Source organism: Mugil cephalus, chromosome 7 (genome assembly GCF_022458985.1).
Source record: "Mugil cephalus isolate CIBA_MC_2020 chromosome 7, CIBA_Mcephalus_1.1, whole genome shotgun sequence".
Classification (NCBI taxonomy): Eukaryota; Metazoa; Chordata; class Actinopteri; order Mugiliformes; family Mugilidae; genus Mugil; species Mugil cephalus.
Genome location: NC_061776.1, coordinates 9,521,017 through 9,543,160, shown reverse-complemented (window position 1 = coordinate 9,543,160; position 22,144 = coordinate 9,521,017). Strand labels below are relative to the sequence as shown.

Here is a 22,144-nt window from a genome sequence, read left to right as displayed (position 1 = left end):
CGCTTTGTTGCTGCTGCTGTCCCTGCAGGCACGGAGGCTATGATGAGAAGGTGCATAATTTGAGAGCCACGGTCAAGAAGAATGTGTAGCATCCATCACGAATGATAACAAGGAGGGAGACGGGGGCTAATGAGAGGAGGGAAGCGCAACCGTGATGAACTGCTGAGGCTCCGTGACAACTTTGCCCCCGTTTAAAATTTATTTTCTCACCCTCCCACTTCATAACATCTTTTCTGTTTTTAAAGATCCCAGTTCCTGTTTTTTGCATCAGATTTTTTTTTTTTTTTTTTTTTTTTTACCAAGGATGTTGGTTTGTAAACGAATGCGTGGAAATAACACGTTACCTCTTTAAATTAAAGAACGACTCACTGAGGAGAAAATCAAGCAACTCACTTAGAGTTACGTGTTTTGGGCTTATTCTCGTTCTTTGCCATGTGAAACTATTGTCATTCAGCACTTGACTGAAACAACTCGAACACGTGGGATTTTTTTTATTTTTTTTTTTTTTATTGAAGTGTGCACTCTCCACGCCCATAAACTATCTGAATGGGCGGGAGAGGAGGGGGGGTTGAGTCCAATCTCTGGACACACTTTCAAACACTCCTCCGTGGCGCAGCACGCAGGACGCACCGAGGAAGCGCGTAAAAATTAACCGAGGTGCAGCGTTTGAACGCCGAAGCGCAACCTTCACCATTATTATTGTTATTATTATTATTTTCACCTAACTGCAGCATAATAGTTTGGACTTTTTATAGGCGCGATTCTTTGATTTGAACCTCCGGTACCTTGTTCTTTTTTTTTTTTATTATTATTCTTTTTCTTTTTTGTTCTCTCTCGAATCGGAGTTGCGTTTCCTATGATGCTCGGATTTTGCAGGAGTGTTTGCTCCACGCTTTGGATCCACAATGTTTGGATTAGTGTCGGAATAACCGGGGACGCTGCGTAAAAGGAAGCCTTGAACTCCCCAAGCGTGACCAGTGAAGCTCGTTTCAGTCCCCCCCTAAAGTGCGGAATGGGGTCGTCACTCACACTGCTTCTTATTGCTTTTTTGGGTAAGAAACGTCTCCACGTTTGAAGGGGGTGCTCCAAACACGCTTTACTCCACGTGTGCGTGGAAAACAAAATGCATAAATCTTTGCTAAACAATATTTTTCGTTTGACGTAAATGGTTAATTAAATTGCGTTTCAGATTACTTCAATGTTTTCTTTGAGGCGTATATATATATATGTATATATGAGATACGACCTTGACATGCCCCCATTCACCTCAGCACACCTGTCTGCCATCATGGCACAGTGTTCGTGTCCTCCAGGACTAATAATCATAATAACATTGTGCCTTATTCCAGAGGGACGTACATGTTTGAAGGTGAAACTAAAAAAAAAAAAAAAAAAAAAAAAAACTTCCTTGGGACTGTTACGCTAGATAAAAGCACAGACAGAGCTAAGAGCCACTTAAAACATCCATCCCTGATGAAAACCCCTGTCTGAGCAGCAGAGGATTATGGGGACTGCAGTTGACCCGATCCATCTGCTGCCGGTGACGGTGAACAGTCAACATTTGGCAGCGACTTCAAATGGACGAGAGAGGAGCGATATTCCGGAGTCCACTTATCCTTAAGTGTGTTTAAGGGAATCTAACGTTCAATTAAGTGGCGTGTTATTGCAGCCTTTCACAGTGGCAATGAAAATGCTCTGTCAGCCTAGATTAAGGGTGTGCTGTGCATTCACTGGGGGGTAGGGAACCTCAGCGGGACTTTACGCACAGGAAAAAGTTTAAAAAAAGATTCACAGATAGAAAAGGGCTCACCTGGAGCGGCTTTGATAAGGCTTCATCGCATCACTAAATATTTAGCAGTCTGGGGAACTCTAAGGTCAAGAAGACACTTCTTTTGTTGATGTGTGTTGATTAGTAGGTTCGTCAGTAGGAATAAAACTAAACCAAATCAAGCTATAACTTCACCAGTATTTATCCAAAAAAAAAAGAAGAAGAAAACACTTAAAATGGGCCTTATTAATTCAAATGTATGTATGCAGTATGCAAACAATCTCAGAAAGGGGCTTTGCCATGTACCAGGAAATGAGATTTGATGATTAAATATAAAATGTTACTGAACAGAAATCATGGACGTTTCAGTGGAAATGAATAATACATCCGAGGAAACTTAATTTGCATGCATGCAGCTGTGGTGAAGCTATCGAATGACAAAATAGAATCTGTAATAGGGCGTTTTAAAAGCATGTGAGAGTTTAAAAGAAAGGAAAAAAAAAACATCTCCGCCAATACTGTTGTAATTTTTGCAGTCGGAAAACTATAGCGCGATATTTTATTCGGAGCTGGAGATCGACGAATGCCAACGACAGGAGAAGGTGGAGAACAGACAGGTCGACCTCTATCAGCAGGAGTGATTCATTCCTTATGCAGCAGAAAATAGCAGCAGAGCGGTGGAAGAATTTAGGAAAAAGTGCTAATTAAGTGAGGACCCCTAACAAAACAGACTCACTGCAAGGTCCCTTTAGTCACTGTTCTTGAACTTTCACTTATAGCCCCAGTATAGCCCAGTTGTCATTTTTATTTTCTGAGCGCTTAAAGATTTTGTTTTCCATTTTTTTCCCCCTTTGAAATGAGTCCTTGATCCATTTATGCCTGTTACACTTTAAAATAATATATATGTAGTTTTTAATTTATCCACGTGTTTTTAAAACAACCAGGAAACCGGATTAAAAGATGTACAGGAGTGAGATCAAAATGGATGAAATTACCCCTTTTAGTCACGCAAGCTGTTCACGATCCCCGGAGAATGAATCCTTCTGTCTCGATTACTTTTGATCTTGAACCACCATGACCTTCCCAGTTGTGTTTTAGAGGAATATCTTGGCAACCGGTGGCTGGATTGCCATGAAATTTGGTGCAGATATCCGTGTCCCCCTGAGGATTAAAACAAACTATAATAACTTGGATCCTCTGATGTTTCCACTGATGTGTCCTCAGGCCCAGAAAAAAGTCCTAAATACTAGAACCTATGACATTCAGGGATGCCTTGGTGTTTTGTTTTTTTTTGTGCTTGGTGCTAATTGGGAAATGTTTGCACAAAATAAGGCGGCTAACGTTTTACTAGCTAACCACTGTGAGTTTGAACATGTCTGTACGTTCACAAGTCACGTTAGCTGAAGTTTGTCTGGTTTTATATAATATATCTTGCATATTTCAGTATTGGTCATTTTGCAGATATTCTTGATGCAAAGTCATTCAAGTCCAATGCTGCTAAAACAAACAAACAAACTCCTGTTGTGACGTGTTAAGACTTGTAATGAGTAAACAGTAAACCGTTTAGCTGCTCAGGGTGCTAGTGTGGTGAAAAATAGTAGCACACGGTGACTGTTCAGCTGTTTATGACGTGCTAGCCGTAAACGTGGAAGCCTTTCCAGTTGTTACCTTCCTCCCTACATACGTGCAGTGCAGCGTGACAGCTGTCCGCGCACTTGCGATACTCAACAAAGGCGGTATTTTTATGCCGAATCTCAAATCCTAATCCAGACAAAGTCATAATTTATGTGTTGAGTACTGAAAGAGCAATGTATCCTCTGAAGTCAAAGTCAAAGTGGAAAAAAACAGAAGCACAGGGACCTCCTTTAAAAAAAAAAAAAAAAAAAAGTACTTGGGTAACTTTGCGTCTCTTGATTTCTAAAGTTGACGTGTTATTCTCGCTAACCCGTCGGTGCCAGTCGCAGAGATAACACGAAGAACAGTCCTTTGTCTGGTCTCTGCTCTGGCACTTGCGGATTTTTCTCTTCCCCATAAACGATGTGGAGTCTCTCGTCTTGTCCGGGGTCCCAGGGCTCTTACCTCACCAGTGGGACCAGGCCAACTGGAAATGTTCGCCGTGGTTTCGGGCTCTGGGAGTTTTGTGGGCGCTTTGATTTAGATAGAGAGCAGAGGTTTGGGAACGAAGCAGCAGCAGCAGCAGCGGCGGCGGCAGCAATGAGGGACCGGAGTTGGGTTCAAGTAGTTATGATTATTGCCATAATGAGAGTAGAGTTTCTTCTTTTTCTTTTCTTTTTTCTTTTTTTAAAGCTATTGGAAGAAACTCCCACCACTCACACGTTGAGCGCTCTTTAAATGTGCAAAGAAGGAGACGTATGATGCTTCCTCTTAAAAAGTAATTTTACAAACAGGCTACACATAACCTCCTTATAATCATTTCCTCATTCATTTCCCTGCGAGTCTGTTTTCCATTTTGAGTTGGATCACACTTGGCTTTGATGTAACGTAAAAAAAAAAAAAAGAGTTGTAACCGTGTTTAAAATAAAGCTCACATTACGTTATAATTTCTGATATTTTGGTTCAGACGCTGCTGACTTTTGATCAGGTCTGTCTAACATCAGGTCAAGCGGTGAAATCTCAGACGTAGCGGCACTGAAACAACATTTAATTTGATGCTAGTTTACCACAGTGTTTGCCAGAGGACAGCTTTTGTGTCTCTGGGAAACATTTAGCAGTTGTTGAAAACCATTCAATGCATCAAAAATGAAAAATCAAATGTTATCTGGTACATGTAGAACATAGGTCTTCAATAGGGGGTACACAACCCACAGGGTGTCCGCTGGGGCACTGCAGGGGGGTCACAAAATCTTTGGGTGATTACCCACTTTTCATATTTTTTTTTTTCCTCCAAAAACTTAAATTTGCTTAAATGCACATTAACATGAATCCAACATATTTTAGTGAAGGGATAAATCAAGGTTATCTTTCAGTTAACACTCATTCAGCTGACACCTGTCAATCTAAGCCTCCTGTACACTGTAGGCCCCGCCCCTATTGCTGCTGAGCCAATCACAAGGCCGCACATTACACGCTGACTCTGTCAGGTTCCTGCAATTGGTCGAGAGCCCGTTCAGTCGCAGGTGAAACCCAGACGCATGCTGCAGCATTAGCAGAAGAGAAGCTAACAGTGCAGCTAGCTCCCATCAGCTAACTACTGAGGACAAAATGACTTGGTGATGATGTTTAAAGGTGAAAGTATGTATGTTTATGGCAGTTGCACACATATAGTAGGGAGGGTTGTCCCTGCTTAATCTCTCCATCAGTTTGGTGGCCCTTGGCTTGAAAAATGTTGAATCTAGAATAAAACTAATCAGCCTGATTGAGCAAAGGCCAGCTCTGCACAGCACGTTCCCAGCTTCCGTACTGTCCAGCTAAAAGTAGCGCTTCCGGTTTCACGCAGGCTCAGACAATATGCGCCAACCGGACAGTGGAAGCCGTCTTCCTGTTGGACTCTTTTGATGTTGATGTTACTTCTTTCAGGTTGTGTACAACAAGCGGTTTTATGTAAAGATCCATACCCGATTGGTTAAAGCTGTTTTGGGATATAATGCATATATAAGGCAGTTTTTGCAATAATAAACATAAATACATAGACATAGTAGTTGGACAGCAGTGTGTGTTTACTGTTTCAGTTTTGTTAGAAATTAAAATCCACCTTCATTGTGAGAACAGGCTTCTAGCAGCTTCTCTCAGGGTCTTTCCCATGCTCCGATCTGAGTGCAGGTGCAAAGATCACACACAACATGCAGCTAACTGTGAAGCTTCATTTTTGATTTTTAACATGGCTCCGGCGAGCAAAGCAGCGTTACTAATGCCGCCAGCTGAGTTGGGAGGGGGGGGGGGGGGTGAGATCAAGTCTCCCCTCTGTCCAGTGTTTCCACTCAGCAGTGCTGTGATGTGGTGGTTTACACACAAGCCTGGGCTAGCACATAGGAGCAGCCTGGCTGGGTGTAAAACAGCTGGATGGGGCTTTGTTCTCCACGGAGCTTTTGGCTTCTTTTAATCAGATGTCCTCGCCCCTCCCTCGGTGTTATTAGTCTCAAATTAAAAGCGCAGGGGCGACCGCAGCGGCATTCCTAGACGTCAGATAATATTGCCAAGCAAGTCGGGTCCGATAGAAAGAGTCTGAGCTAAAGTCTTTGTATTTAAAGGTAGATTTTCGATGATGCTGGAGTATTACATGGAATAAAGCCTCACTGGAATGTGAGCTTCGGGGCTTTTCTTTGGCTGCAGGCTTTAGAAATGCTTTCATTTCCGATATTCTATCCCTTTAAGCTTTACTCCGTTGCTGAACGTATTTTTATTTCGCACGCTGTAGGAAGAGCCCGCCGACACATGGTGGGAACCAAACATTCTCAAAGCGGATCTTTTGTGATTTTCTGCACTTTATCTCGGTGCGTTTGAGTGTTTGCTGAGCAGATATGAATTCACTTATCACTTCTTCAGCTTTGGCTTTTCATCACATGATCGGGCCAGCGTTAACCCAGAAAAGACTCCACTCATACCAGGTGTCGCAGGTCGCTGATAAAGCCCTGTAATCCCTGCCGTGATGACATGAGTTAAAATGACTAAGTTAAATCCTTTAAATGCTTCAAAGAGGCCCCGACGGAGGGAAACTGCTTTTTCAGTTTGGCCTTGATGTGGTTAATTATCCTATTAGTTGTTCTCAAAGCTGCTAAATTGAACAGATTCTTTAGAGGTTTATTTTACATTTCAACCTCAACAAGGCTGATGTTTGATGTTCAAACACGATTAAATCGCTCATTACCCTTTCATTTTAGGTAGGTTTTGTGTTTTTGTGAAAGTTTTTCACATCCACCGCAAAAACTGAATTGAATTTGCAGCTATTTGTCTCGTTTGTTGTCCACACAGTTTGGGCCGAAGGTTCCTCTGTTCACTACTCGGACGGCCGCTCCAGCCATCTCTCCCTGGAGAAGACGTTCGGCCGGTCCGTCAAAGACTCCCAGTGCCAGCACATGCTGAAGCACCTTCATAATGGGGCCCGGATCACTGTGCAGATGCCTCCCAGCGTGGAGGGCCACTGGGTGTCCACCAGGTTGGAATTTTTTCTATAACTTTTGTTGCTGTTTAAACCTGCAGGCGCTAGGGTTTATGCATAGTCATGCACTTTCTTATTATTTGGTCCAAACTTCTTTGAATGCACCACAGAGTTTGTAATTCACAAGTACTGCACGCAGAAAGTTTACTTTTAATGGAACATAAATGATCTCAAGGACATTTTAGAAAAGCTCTGGGTTCACTGGAATTTAATAAAACCAATTTCTGCTGAGAAGGCCTAAGTAAAAAAAAACACATTCACATTGTGGTGCACATTCGTCTTTGAGAGTGGAAAAACTTTTAGATGTAACTACTAGATCGTACGTAAATTCTGACACTGTAGACGTTCCTTACAAAAGAATTTAGTTAAGAAGCGACAAGTATTCTCAAATACCATATTTCAATTTAAATCCTATCAAACACAAAAGAAAAGTACACATGCTAGGACATGCTATGGAAGAACATGAACTTTTACTTGTGATGAGAAAATCAGTCCTCTCACAGGATCATATTTCTGTAAAGCCGCTGTTTAAACTCAGACAGTACAAAGCACCAAGATTGAATCTAGATAGACAGATACTTTATTCATCTCTGAGAAATTCACAAGTCTGTGGTTGTTCTTGAAATTTATTCAGCGTGTGCCCTTGCACGGGGTTTATCTGACCTGTTGATGTATCACCTTGTTTTCCAGCTGCGAGGTGAGACCAGGTCCAGAGTTTCTGACGCGCTCCTACAGGTTTTACTCCAACAACACCTTCCAGGCTCACCAGTTCTACTACGAGGACAACCACTGCACCAAGCCCACCTACACGCTGGTCATCCGGGGCCGCCTGCGCTTGCGCCAGGCCTCCTGGATCATCCGCGGCGGCACGGAGGCGGAGTACCACCTCCACCGTGTCCAGATGGTGTGTCACACGGCCGCCGTGGCCAAAGACCTCAGCCAGAGGCTCAACCGCAGCTGCCGAGGGGCCGTGAAAGGCCCCTGGGAGCCCAGCGTGACCTACGACCTGTGGAGCGAGGAGGGCGGCTACGACTGCTCCAGAGAGCTTAACTTTGCCATGCACGAGCTGCAGCTGCTGAGGGTGGAGAAGCAGTACCTGCATCACAATCTGGATCACCTGGTGGAGGAGCTGTTTCTGGGGGACATCCACACCGAGCCTTCGCAGCGGTTGTACTACAAGCCGTCCAGCTACCAGATGGCCCTGCAGAACGCCAAGGTCAGTCCCTGATGATCATATGTCTGGTAGACTTCAGAGAAATGAGAGTGAAATGTGACTGTGTCAACAGAGCATGAGATGATTGAAAGAAAATAGAACCTCTACCCAACTATTGGATGGTTTGCCATGAAATATCATGGAAATATTCATGCAACACCTCCATTAGCATGTTAAGGTGCCTCCAAAACAGGTGTGACTCCTCAGAGAGTGGACATGGGCCTTCTGGGGGTGTCCTGTGGAGTCTGATAACAGGATGTTGTTAGTGATGTTGAGGGAAGGGGCCTCCGTGGATCATCACACAAATACTTGATCAGTTTGGAATCTGGTGAACTTGGAGGCCAGGTCAACACCCTATGCGGTTTTTCTTTTTTGAGTTGTTCCTACATCGTATTATGGCAAGCTGCCATCATGGAGTGTCATTGCTATAGGCTGGGGGTGGGTGGTACATGTATGCCAGGTCCAAACGTTTCCCAGAAGAACATTGAATTGTCACAAGATGGTCAATGTTAGTCAAGTCTCCCCTCGGTGGTTTTAATGATGTGGCTGATCGGTGTATTTTTTAAAGTTGCCGTCGGTTGTAAACCAGCTGTCGGCTTAAGGCAGTTTACAGAGAGATACCCCACCTGCTCACCCAGCCGTGAAGGAGTCCTGACTTACCAGCAGGAGTCTCTAGTTCGAAAACCGGGGACGAGAACTCCTCCCTCCCGCCCACCAACTCGACGTTTGTGTTCGTTGGAACGCGTGGACGGGCCGGAGGTAGCGTTTTGTTTTCCGACCCAGGCATGTGGCTCGGCGGACAACCTCAGTTGAACTCTACTCCCACTGTGTCAACCCTCCACGCCGCGAAGACCACACACACCGGAAAGAGTTTGAACTGAAAGGCGCAGAGGTGGGCCGATTGAAAGTTTGAACCTGACGTGTTCTGAGGTGGTGAAGTCCACCTGTGTGGCGCAACAGACGGCTCCCTGTGATTTATTTTAAATGCTGTTTGATCTAAATCTGAGTTTGGATCGGCGTGTATGTCAATAATCGTGGCCTTAATACCCGTACGCTCTAAACATTTGCACAGATGGAAACAGAAACTGTGTACACACTGATTCCATCTAGCTTTAAGAGAGAGCTCTTTCATTCTTCCACTGTGCTTACAGGATGTAATTTCTCTATTTACTCTACTGAACAGTGGTCTCCCTGCTGACTGAAACCCTAGAGTGATGTTTTCACTGTCACCCTCTGCAAAGATTATAACGAAATCCCGTCCTAGTCCTCTGTCTAAATAAACATCCATTTGGACGGTGGGGCTCGGCGTTGCTGATCAGAATGTAAACACAGAGCAGAGTGAGGAGCTGTGATCAGATGAGCTCCCCCGTGGTGCTGTAATGACCAGCGCTGCTCTATTTAAGCTGCCTTGGCCTGTAGCGGCGCAGCGTGAGACCGGGCCCATCCCCGGGAGTAATCAACATGTGGTATTCCTAGAATTTTGAATCATGCGGCCATATGAATAAATCCAGCGTGCGCATACCAGGTCTGATTTCATGCATGCCTGAGGCTCAAATCAAAATGTTGCATTTGCTCCATTTCTCCTCAGCCATTTCTGAATAAAAATGAAAGTCTAGCGCTGCGTTGCCCAAAAGGATCAGCTCACATCAAATTACAAGTCATAAACATATATTTTTTTATCTCTTTCTTCTGCTTGTACCAAGCATAGGCTGTATATAAATATGGATGACATTGGCCAAACTGATGCTTGTTTCCCAGGGATACGACCAAACTTCCTCCAGACACACTCTTCGTTTAATTTAATACTGCATTGTTCTCTACCTATTATACACTGCATTTATTATTTATTTATTTATTTTTATGCTACTGTTCTACAGGACTGCTTTATGGAGCGGTCGGCATGGCAACTTGTAGTCATCGTGGGGTCACTTCCTGTTTCTATAGTATAAACAAAATGTATCAGAATAATGGTCAGCATTACATTAAGTACCTAAAATGACTGGAACCATCTATGTAGAAAAAAGTTATTTGATGCGTATTTTTGTGAGTTAGTTTGGTCCAGGTCCCGCCCATTAACATGGAGGGGGTGGAGCCTATGACTTAAGGCCTGCGTCACTGTGATGTCACGTCGTTAGCTGGAGGTAAAACAGAGGAAAGCTTGAGGCGAACACTGACCAGGAAAATGACGTCTTGCTGTATTTTTTGGTGCCAAAACCGAAAAAGCAACATAACTAACTTGAATTTTTATCGCATATTAGCCACTGCCAGTCATAGACGACTTTGGTTGAATGAGATTAAAAGAAAGAGTTGGAGTGAGACAACCATCAACAACACTTACAACCCACACTTCTCATCAGATAAGGCTAGCTAACGCAACGTTAGAGTGAGTTCATGTGTTTTTTGTAATCTGTGTTAATAATATGATTCTGTAATAATACACGCCTCCATTTCAGACATTTTTTTTTTTTTACTTCTCGTATTGCTTTAGTGAGTTTTTAGTCACTCGCTGAGTGCATGCAGCAAAATTAGGTCGCTATATTTTCTTGGTAAGGCAGCGGTGCAGAACGTACACACTCCTCCCTACACATACAAAAAAAAGTGTTCAACTCAACCATTTCTTGAGGCTGTAATTGTTTCTTTTCAGGGGATTTTACTGCCACGGTGACTATCCAATCCATTAATCTTGAGCGGTGTACCCAGAGCTGGTCCCGGTCCAGGATATTTGGCTGGTGCCAGCATGTTCATTTGTGGTTTCTGGGGTGGAACTCGGCAGCGAGTGATGCAAGAGCAAAGCAGCAGATTTGTTTTTGACTTTTTTGAAGAGTCTGATTCGTCCATTCTTGTGTTGCCCCGGTTCGCTGCTGCGTCACTGAGGTGGAGTAACGACCACTTGATAATGATCCTTGGTAGGGTTCTGTGTTTTTATGTTGTTGCTGTTTTAACACCCGTCATGCGCAGGTTCAAGGTTGATGCTGTTATGCTTTCTTTAGCTTTGTTCATCTTAGTTTAACCTTTCTCTGAGCCAATAAGCCCCTTAAATTACATTTAAAAGCCGTGAACGCAGAGCCACGAATCCAGTTGATCTAAGATAAGACGATTATTCTTAAATTCAAGTCAAAGGATCTCAAAGTAAACCAACAAAGCTATGAGTGTAGTGTCTGTATTATTACCCACAGGTTTCTACTGAAGCTTTTTAGAACCTGACACAGTTTCTGCTTCTCACAAGAAGCTTGAATCTGAACATTTTATTTATTATTTATTTTCTTGAACAGCGCCCAAATGGAAGAAGGTGCCAAACAAAGTGAAACTCGGCCCTAACTCTCCTTTATCTGAGGATAGCTTATCATCACTTGTGCCCAGTGTAGCAAAAATATTACCTTTTAAAAAAGTGTTATTTATATGAAGCAAAGGCAGTGATATCCACCTTCGTTTCCTCTTTTATTTCTTCAGTTCCAGTAAATTCACACGATGTTTGGCTTCCAAGGAGGTGGAGAAATTTATTAAAATGTATTTCCAGGACAGACGCCATGTTGCTTAAACAGTGTCCTGAACCAGGTTTACATAGATCCAGAGAGAGAGAGATGGGAATCAGACTTAAAATAAGTGAAGAACAACTTCAGATGGATTTGGCTCAACATAGTCAGTCCACTACTATTAATGCATGGTACAGGCTTGTTTATTCTATGCAGCCATATTTAGACCACATAGGCACAATCATCGACATCTTTTTGTAAAAATGGGATGGTATGTTGATTTTTTTTGTGTCAAAAGCATCCACTTCTTTTGTATAGGTCAAACAAATGGCATAGTGATTTATCTCTTTAGTCAGGGCCACGCTTTTTTTTTTTTTTTTTGCGCAAAGCTAGGCAAGCAGGCTTCCTTTAATTCATCAGTATATATCATCTGTGAAACTATTGCCACAGACCGTGAGAGCAAATAAATCTAACATCCTTCCAGTTTTAGTTTTATTCGGGTTCAACTGCGAAATGTTCTCAGTCGAGGGATCGTCCAATAAAAACAATAAACAGGGCTTGGATCATTATTTGAAACGGTGTCACAGCAGCAGTAAAACTTTTTATTTGCAACCTGCAAATAACTGAACAATAACCGTGGCTGTGTGAGCGCTCGCCTGAAGGGCTCGTCTGACTTCAGCACTGAGCTGTGGTGACTGCAGCCGATTACGAAGTAACATATTAACCGCTTTATACGGCGGCAACTGGTGAAAGCTTTGTAGGTGGCGCATCTAGCTAGTGTCAGTACATATCTCCACACGATTTAATGCAGCACATTTATGTTTATTTGGATCAGGGATAACATTATGACCTCGTATTTAGATTGTGCATCGTGCTGGGGATGACTGGTCTGGTGTGTCATGTCTAAGTAACATCCAATTAAATGAAAGCCAGTTTCCCAGGAGAACGCTGAATTGTCACAAGATGTTCAATGTTATTTACTTATGCTGTCAGTGGTTTTAATGTTGTGGCTGATCATTGTACATATTAAAGTGTGCGTACTCCGTGTGTATCTCTTACCGCACAAGTGTCGAGGTGCACAGCCATTAAAACCCACTCTGCTCTCACACGCAGTGCTTCGTTCGCAAGAGGCCTCCCTTCCATCCGTCCCATTAACCTCTCACTCAGTCGGTCATGGAGCTGCGCTGGGATTATCTCATCTGCAGGATGTAGTGAAACTCCTGTTTTTTTTTCTTCCCCCCTCTCCATTTCTTTTCTGTTTTTAAACTCCCCATAAATCCCGCACAGACGTAATGTTGTTTGGGAAAAGAAGGGATCGAGTTGAAGAAGGCTGACCACCCTCGAATAACAGAAACTCAGCCGCCTCTCAGGAGTTTTGTGTTTGGAAGAGGTTTTGTGGAAATACTGCGCGGAGGCTTCCAGCTCCGGGTCCGCCGGGCCCTCAAATTTCTGGTCGGAGAGCCACAGCTGTCCCGTCTGTGAACGCCGCGATCACACGCTGCTCGTGTGAGAAATGCGCATCGCCGGTGACGTCTGTGAAAAAGCACGAGGGCTCACTCTTCACTGTCGCGCCTTCAGTCCGTCCAGACATCTGTCTTTTACTGGGAAATGATGCGATGGCTGAGAAAACGCTGGAACCTCGTCTGGCCTCCAATACCCAGGAGGTTCAGACTTTTCACCTCTGAACAGCGGCCAGCCGTCCGTCTGTGTGAAATGTGAATTTCACGAAGCAGAGTTTACTGATGATGGATTAAAATGTTCACAGCGTGGACACATCTCATAGAACGTGCTTTTCACTCATGTTTATGACAGCGGGAAGTTTGTAAACAATTTACAGCTTAAACAGCTGATTTATTACGTCATAGCTGAACTTTCTGGTAGTTTGAGTTTTTTCTCACATGAATAAATCTGCTTTTATAGCAGTGGAAAAATAAAGAATTTAGTTTGATCGGAACAGGGTCAGTGATGAGTCATGAGAAAGAAATGTTCTTAGATAGAAACTATTCACATACATCAATCAGGCGTAACATTATGACCATTATTCCTAATATTGTGTGGGTCTCCAAAACAGCTGTGACTCATCAGAGAATAGACATGGACCTTCTGAGGGTGACCTGTGGTGTCTGGTAACAGGAATGGTTTGTCAAGCAGAGGGCGCTGACGAGTTCAAAATTCAAAAATCGAGGAAGAGGTGGAGCTGAGATGGGCGGGTGGTGTCTAATCAGACAGCTAAAGACTTGTGTCGGGATCATTGACTGTATATACTATGGACCGTGCCATCGTGACGTCACCCCGTTGTATTCTGAACCTCAAAAATGAAGCCCGTAGTGGGCGGAGCCTGAGGTCGCCATGTTGGATGAGCTTTACTTCATGTCGGAAGTTGAGACCTGCCCACCCAACTCTCCGCTACCCAACAAAATCAGGACCAAAATCTTTTTTTTGTTTGTTTTTTGTTTGGTCACAAACATGTTTAATAATGCTGTAAAGTTTGACTTTTTAACAATGGGGTTCTATGGGGATTTGCTCCCTCTTGGAGCCTCAAGTGGCCACTTGATGAACTGCAATTTTGTTGTTTTTTTTTTTTACACTTCTGCATTGGCTTCATCGCTCAGACTCGGAGGTTGTTGCTTGTTCCGGACCCACCTCTCACTCACAGCGTGCACTCGCTTCCTTCAGCATAATTTAAACATAGGAGTTGATGTGTTGGTTCCTGCTGTTAAATTGTTAACACAGAGGTCTATTGGGCTCGACTCACTTTTCGGAACCAACCTTGATTTTCATTCTTGTAAAACAACAAAAACATTGTTGATTTTTGACCCCCCGTAAAACCTGATGACACCAGAGGCGGTAATTTTAGAGAAAAGAAGAGACCCCTTAGCGCTCCTAGTGGTCAAACACTTAACCAGAAACCCTTTAAAGGATACGAAAAAAGAATGGGCTTTGTGTTGGTGGATAAGATGACATCCCAAAATAACTTCAAAATATATTTCACTGTTCACACATGAAATAGAAAATATAGGGGAAACGATGACATAAGTAAAACAATGTGTTTGCTTTTGATGAATGGAAAAACTTATAGAATATATTTAGTTTATTGTTGCGTCTTGACCCATTGGGATTGTTTCCTCCTTTTCTCAGAACCACGACCACGGCTGCATCGCCTGTCGCATCATCTACCGCTCAGACGAGTTCCACCCGCCAATCCTGCCGCCGCGGACCGACCTGAGCGTCGGGCTGTACGGCCAGTGGGTGAGCCAGCGCTGCGAGGTCCGCCCGGAGGTCCTCTTCCTCACCCGCCACTTCGTCTTCCACGACAACAACCACACCTGGGAGGGCCACTACTACCACTACTCCGACCCCGTCTGCAAACACCCCACCTTCACCATCTACGCCCGCGGACGCTACAGCCGAGGGCTTCATTCCACCCGGGTCATGGGCGGGACGGACTTTGTCTTCAAAGGTAACCAGCTGGCGTTGTCTCACAGCCTAATGCAGGGGTGTGAAACTCATTTTAGTTCAGGGGCCAATTTGATCTGCACTCAAGCCGCACAATAATTGCACAATGAAAACATTTTATGAGTGCGATTTCGGTGCATTGCTGCCATCTACAGTGCGCAAAATCTTAGGAGAGAAAAATAAATTAGGAGTAGCTGCCAATAATTTTTTTTTCTTTGTAAATTGCAGTTAATGTCTGGTTAATGTCAGTTTTTGGCCCACAGGCCATAAGTTTGACACCCCCGGCTTACTGTATGTTTACTGAGGGTTTAAAGCAGCTTGATCTCCCACACTGAATATTGAATAATTCAGAATATATGAACGATTAAAATGCAAATGTAAAAATAGCCAGAACTGCAACAAAAATGCAAAGCGTGCAAATTAGAATATAGACTAAGATTTAAATATTTTCAGTAGCTACATAAACAAAAATTATACAAAATGTCATCATAGCGTGTGCATAAAATATATCAGGCACATAACGAACATCAGTGTATTGAAATATTTAACTTATTAGTTAGATTCAGTGACTGGAGTCTGTGGTGTTTCCGTTGACTCACCTCGTGTGCTTAGCAGCAGCCAAAGGAACTCGAAGGACTGGGTTAGTGGAGAGTTCATGACTCAGTAAGAAGATTCAAATCTTCCTCCTCTGGTTACCTTTGGACAGAGCCAAGTTAGCTTCATCCCTCTGATTATGCCAGAGGTCCAGAAACAAGATTAGCAGAGCTGTTTTTTTTTTGTTTCTTTAACAAATTATGGTCATGGACGATTCACACAGAATTAAGATCAGAGACGACGTCTGTGATTATTACAAATATAGAGATCTCCAGTGGAGATCGACTGATACATACATGTATGTGTGTGTGTGTATATATAGTTATTTATTTATTTTCCCTGGCAAGATTTATAGACAGGTGCAGCTGCAGACCCGTGCAGCCCATACATTCCCCCGCTAGCAGAGCGCATGCAGCTGGAAACTCCTTGTACTCATTAACGTGTCGATCACCCCTAAAAATAAGAGTTGAAAAGTAGCTGACGTTTTGTTTTTTTCGCTCTCTGGCTAGTAGTGCAGGTTGTCAATCAACCACTGTCCACAGTTTAGATTGGAGCTGTTGTGTTGTTGTTAAGCTTTGGGAGGGGGCTCCGATCCTACAATTCAATAAATGTTTATGTTATTTGTTAAATTGAGACCATTTGTTACCATTGTGTCATTCTTATCCTGTAAACGGAGGGAGAAAAAGCAGTATCGGCCCCAAATATCAGCTCGGAATGATCAGCACGGCACGTATCGGTCATCGGCCAATGCTGATGTAAAAAAAAGTTATCGGTATAGGCCCTAAAAAATCTATATCAGTTGATCTCTGTTCCCCAGTTAAAACTAGTCCCATGTGAATGGGGCTATATAGGCTGGAGAGATCCGGGAACTGAAAAACAGGGCTGATTTACCGTGAACAACAAAAAGCGAATAGCAAAATGCTTAAAAGACAAGACGATGCTTAAAAAAAATATATATATAAGGTTTTGTAGGAGAAGAAGGAGAAGCAGAAGTGGAAGTATTGTCATTTATAAAGTGAAGATTTCAAACTTCTGAAGGGTGGGGTGTTTGGATCTCCTCAGGAATGAGCAACTCCCAGATCCCATTAGTGATTAACACTATGAATGTTTTGACAACCAAACCTACACAGAAAGAAGACGTGATTTGAGCCAACAGGTGTTTTCTTCTCCCTCCCTCTCTTCCAGTGAACCACATGAGAGTGACGCCCATGGACCTGGCGACCACCTCCCTCCTCAACGTCTTCAACGGTAACGAGTGCGGCGAGCAGGGGTCCTGGCAGGTCGGCGTGGAGCAGGACGTCACCCTGACCAACGGCTGCGTGGCGCTGGGCATCCGCCTGCCCCACACGGAGTACGAGCTCTTCCGCATGGAGCAGGACGCCCACGGCCGCTACCTGCTCTACAACGGCCAGCGCCCCAGCGACGGCTCCAGCCCGGACCGGCCGGAGAAGCGGGCCACGTCCTACCAGATGCCCCTGGTCCAGTGCTCGTCGAGCAGCCAGCGGTCCGACTACAGCCAGGGGGGGGACGCGGACCGGCCTCGGATGCACCACAACGGCTGCTCGGGAGGCAGCCAGGGACGAGCCACGGCGGCTTTGGCCACGTTCGTCACCGCCCTGCTTCTCTCCTGGCAAACTTAAGGGAGCACGAGACAGGACGACAAGGAGGCTGCCTGTTGGAACTGCAAACCATTTTTTTTCTGGTGTAGAGGAGGATTTAAAAAAACAAAACAAAACAAAAAAAACAACTCTCTGACGCTACCAAAGACTCGACACTGCTGCACCACAGAAACTGCACTTTAGAGCGGAACCAAAGGCCGAAGCCGTCTGTGTTTCCACAAAGACGTCGTTATATCCACACGGACCCGACGACGCGTTTTACACAGGTCATTGACCTACAACAAGGTTTTGTACAGCAAAAAGACACGATTTAGTGGACGTTTTCTCCAGAGGAGCTCTTGACGACGACCTCCCTGTCTTGAGGAGCTTTGAGTCGCTGTTTACAGTAAAAAGGGAACTACAGTGCTTTACTCACAGCTTTGTCTATAAATGTAACCTTAAGGGACGGCGGACTCCACGGCAGGTATCGGCCTCCCTTTCCTGAATAAAGATCATATTGTCGTTATGAAACATCTCCATGTAACTATATGTCACATATTCTAGAGCAGCAGTCCCCCACGGGTCGACCTTAAAACTTCAACTATGTAAAACTCTGGAAATTTTAAATAAAACCATCATGGAGTTCGTTTACGCTGTGAACTTGTTTAACGTTGAAATGAAACCAAAGGTTTCATTTGGCCTGAATGAAAGAGATCCAGTTTGAATTAAACGATAGAAAATTAGAGGAAAATTAGACGTCGCTGTTTACCTGAACATAAGGTGAGTTTACAGTTTTCTACACTTGAAACATCGTGAAGCCTCAAAGAACTAAGAAACTGAAACGAAGGCGTATCTGGCGTTTAAATAACTACCAGTTAAAAGGATAAAAGGAACTTTATCTGCAGTTTAAGTGCTTCTCTTCCAGAGATAAACTCTCATTTAAGTTATTTTAGAAAAATCTGGTTGTTCATAAAAGATTTTGTAATAGTGCAGTTCATTAAATGTAAACACTTTCATAATGTACTTCTTTGTGCTAAAACAAAGGGAAACATTTGAAGTTGTCATTATTTGAAGGTCTGGCCCCCTTGAGATCATATTGTTCTGTACGTGGCCCCTGAACTAACAAGAGTTTGACGCCCCTGGATCCATTTAAGTATTTTTGAAAACGTATACATCTAGATCAGGGGTGTCGAAGTCAGTATAGTTCAGGGGTCACACAGAGCGGACCAATAATAAAACAGCGTATTAACCTACAAATCACGACAACTCCAAATGTTTCCTTTTGTTTTAATGCAGGGGAGCACATCAAAGCTGTGTTTCCACTACAGTATTTTGCAAAATGAAAGTGATATTTCTGAAACAACGAAACTTATGCTTATCTGCATCATCTCTGGTGACGCCCGCGACGGGTGACGGCGACAAAAGTGTTTCCATTGCACTTTTGCGGAAAAACTTTTTTTTTTTATCGATACATCTGGAAAAACCCTCTCATGAGAGAGTAAAAAAGTTTCAGCTGTAGATATTCAAAAGGAATTTCGAAATGTAGACGTTTTCATTACCTGTTTATTTAGGACGTGTTTAATGAACTGAGTAGTTCTGGGTCTCAGTGTTGTGTTATGTTAAATTTGTGTGAATCCTAAGATTGGGGCCAGATTAGACCTTCTGGGGGGGCCACTTTTGGTCCGCGGGTCTTATGTTTGACACCTATGATATAGATTTAGCACACATAAAATTTAGTTCCGACCAAGCAATCTGATTGGTCAATAAGACATTTAGAACGTGCTCAAATCAGCATTACAGCACGGCCGACTCATCACTAAAAACATCGCTCCGCCAAGTCTGTGGCAACATTGTGTCCATCTCTATAGCAACACTGTAACTGTCAGAGCTGGAGCAGGAAATGGCTGAAAAATACGCTACAAAACAGATCGGTTTGCTGTTAATTTCAATTTATTTAGTGCTCTGTATCAATTAATTATGCGCTTTATTTTGTTGGTAATCGTTGTATAACCGCAATATTACAATATTACTTAAATGATCGGTTAACAGTTTCCCAGCACAGACGAATTCTTTGAATGTAATGAGCACATTTTAGATAAAACTATAAATCTTTATTAATAATAATGTTGGAAAACAGCAGATGATTGTTTCTCACGTGCAGCTCCACAGCGACAGTGTTGCAGCTAATTAAGTTTGCAAGGTGAAGGGTGACACCTAATGTCTCAGAGGCTAATATTCGCCTCATTCATAAAGGATATACACCGATCAGCCACAACATTAAAACCACTGACAGGAGAAGTAAATAATATCGACCATCTTGTGACAATTCAGCGTTTTGCTGGGAAACTTTTGGACCTGGTATTCATTCATGTGGATGCACAGTCCTTTTCAACAGCATAAGCATATGAAACACTGTAGTAGTAGTAGACACCTTACCCCTCAATCACACGGAGCTGCAGCTGCTCGTCTCATCAGGAGTCTGTGAAATTCAAATAACACCGTTTAGCTTTTATTGCTCAGGTAGTTTCTGAACTTGAGAGAAAAATAAATTTGAAATACCTCCAGTGGGATTAAGGTCCTCGTGTGTGGCTCAGTAACAGGAATCCTCAGCTCTACGCTCGGATCTGGATTTTAGTCTAAATGTCGACATCGTGTGTTGCTGGTGCCATCAGGCTCTGGATGGTGGAGATGGGGATCCTCCAGACACACCAGTTTAATCTGTATTAAACATCTTAAAAACGTTGTCTCCTACATAAAACAACTTTCCCCTTCTTATAGACAGATGTTGCATGTTGTAAATACTTAAATATTAAGCAGGGAACATATTTGCTTTCTAAGGTTTTACGGTGCCCGACAGAGCATTTATTTAAAACGTCTCGTTTTTATGGGTTTGCTGAGGCGATGTAGGAGGGAGCCGTACGCGGAAGCTGCCAAGGACAAGCAGTCCTGTGCTGGAGGCCACCGAGCAGCTTAGAAGGAGCAGCTGAAGGCAAAAAAAACGCGTCCTCACAATCATCTTTTCTAGCGAAGGCGGCTCTAGCTCCACCGTTTAGAAGGTGTGCACGCTCTGGATGGAGCATTTAAAAAGAACAGGAGGCGCTGACGTTTTCCCCCCACGATGAGCGAACAGCGGGTGAATCAGTTCGGTGCAGTGGGGATTTCTTCTTATGCAATTACTTTAGAAAAGCTGGGGGAAAATAACGAAAGCAAATCTATTTGCAGAAACTCTAGTGGACGGATGCGTTACATCATGAAAATGCTGTATGTAGGAGGAGGAGGAGGAGGAGGAGGATTGGTACGAAACATCATAAATCTTTATAACTGATGACTCTTAAGTAGCCTTTTGGTGTTTGGGATGTGGATACTGCTCAGAAGACAAACGAAAGCCTGACAATATTCAAATACACAATGTACACGTCTCTTATACCAACTTTTAAAACTGATTAGTGCACAGGTGTCAAACATGTGGCCCGTGGGCCAAAAGCGGCCCGCCAGAGGGTCCGATCTGGCCCGCTGGATGAATTTGCAAAGTGCAAAAATTACATTAAAGACATTAACTGCAAATTTTCCAATAAAAATAACTACTTTTCCTACGTTTCACACAATTTTAGTAAGAGAAATTGCACTACTTTTTCTTAAGAAAAATTTGGTTGTTCATAAAAGATTTTGTAATAGTGCAGTTCATTAAATGTAAACACTTTCATAATGTACTTCTTTGTGCTAAAACAAAGGGAAACATTTGAAGTTGTCATTATTTGAAGGTCTGGCCCCCTTGAGATCATATTGTTCTGTACGTGGCCCCTGAACTAACAAGAGTCTGACGCCCCTGGATTAGTGCGATAATTGTTGTAATTGAAACGTGGGTGAAAGTTGACATTTGACATTAACAAACTTGTGACAAACAAAAACAAACAAACATGAAAAACAGCACGAAACAAAAGGTGTTGACTTGGCCTCGAAATTCACCGGATCACAAACCGACCAAGTATCCGTGGAATGATCCATCCCACCAACAACACTCTGTCGCCAGACACCACAGGATAGTGTATGGTCATAATGTAATGCCAGATCAGTAAATGTCAACACTGCCGGTGATTTAAGTAGACAGTTATGTAAAATTCAGGCTGTGTCCTACTATAACTCTAAACATGTAATTCCTGGTCTCCGTCGTGCCAAGTAGGAAACATTTCAGTGTCTTTTCCCACGCTGAGAAAGGCTCCGTGCTATGAATCAGATTTCTTCGCACTTTAATAAAATAATTGTAGGTTTTTTTTGTTTTTTTTGTGTTTTTTTTTAAGAGGGTAAGAGGGTTGTAAAAATAGGTTTTCTGTATTTTATCCATAGGTTTTTAGGGCACAAATGACCACAGCAGATTTTGTCATCCAGACTAACGTAATGTACCAAAACTGCACAAAACGACCTCGAAAGCATCGAGTGACGGCGGCTCCTCTGAGCCAAGATCAAACCACAGGGAGGAAAAAAAAAAAAGGCCCCTTCCTACCTAAATTTAATATTCATCTCGATTCAACAGGGCAGCTCAGTTCATGTGAAATGAAGCTTGTAAAAGAACATAGTTCCAGTGCAGCGCAGACAGAATAGACTTCGTGTTAACCTCATAACAAAGCAGATGTCAGAGGCTCCGAAAAGCACATTTTATAGTTTTGCGACTGTTGGCAAACGACGACAAAGTTATCAGCTGAACGTTACCCCCTGAATGTCAAAGCGTATTTAAAACACATGTTTGGTTGTTTGCCGTCCTTGTACAACAGAAGAAGAAAAAAAGCAGCCTTGGCAGCAACGTTGACGGGGAAAAAAAAAAAATAACAAAAAAAAAAAAAAACTGGCTCGCAAGTGCAGCACGGTCGATTTGTGGCATCAAATAATGAACATTTGCGTTCGAGAGAGACGCATGAAAAAGGACAGCTA

General features: G+C 43.2%; 1 protein-coding gene across 1 annotated transcript; it reads left to right on the top strand.

The window, feature by feature from the left end:
- Window positions 1-571: 571 nt before the first annotated feature.
- LOC125011381 (protein APCDD1-like) lies at window positions 572-17,869 on the top strand. The gene is made up of 5 exons (XM_047590573.1): window positions 572-1,052; window positions 6,698-6,881; window positions 7,575-8,100; window positions 14,709-15,030; window positions 16,806-17,869. Exons 1-5 carry the CDS (start codon window positions 1,013-1,015, stop codon window positions 17,258-17,260), a joined length of 1,527 nt encoding a protein of 508 aa, XP_047446529.1. The 5' UTR covers window positions 572-1,012; the 3' UTR covers window positions 17,261-17,869.
- Window positions 17,870-22,144: the final 4,275 nt, after the last annotated feature.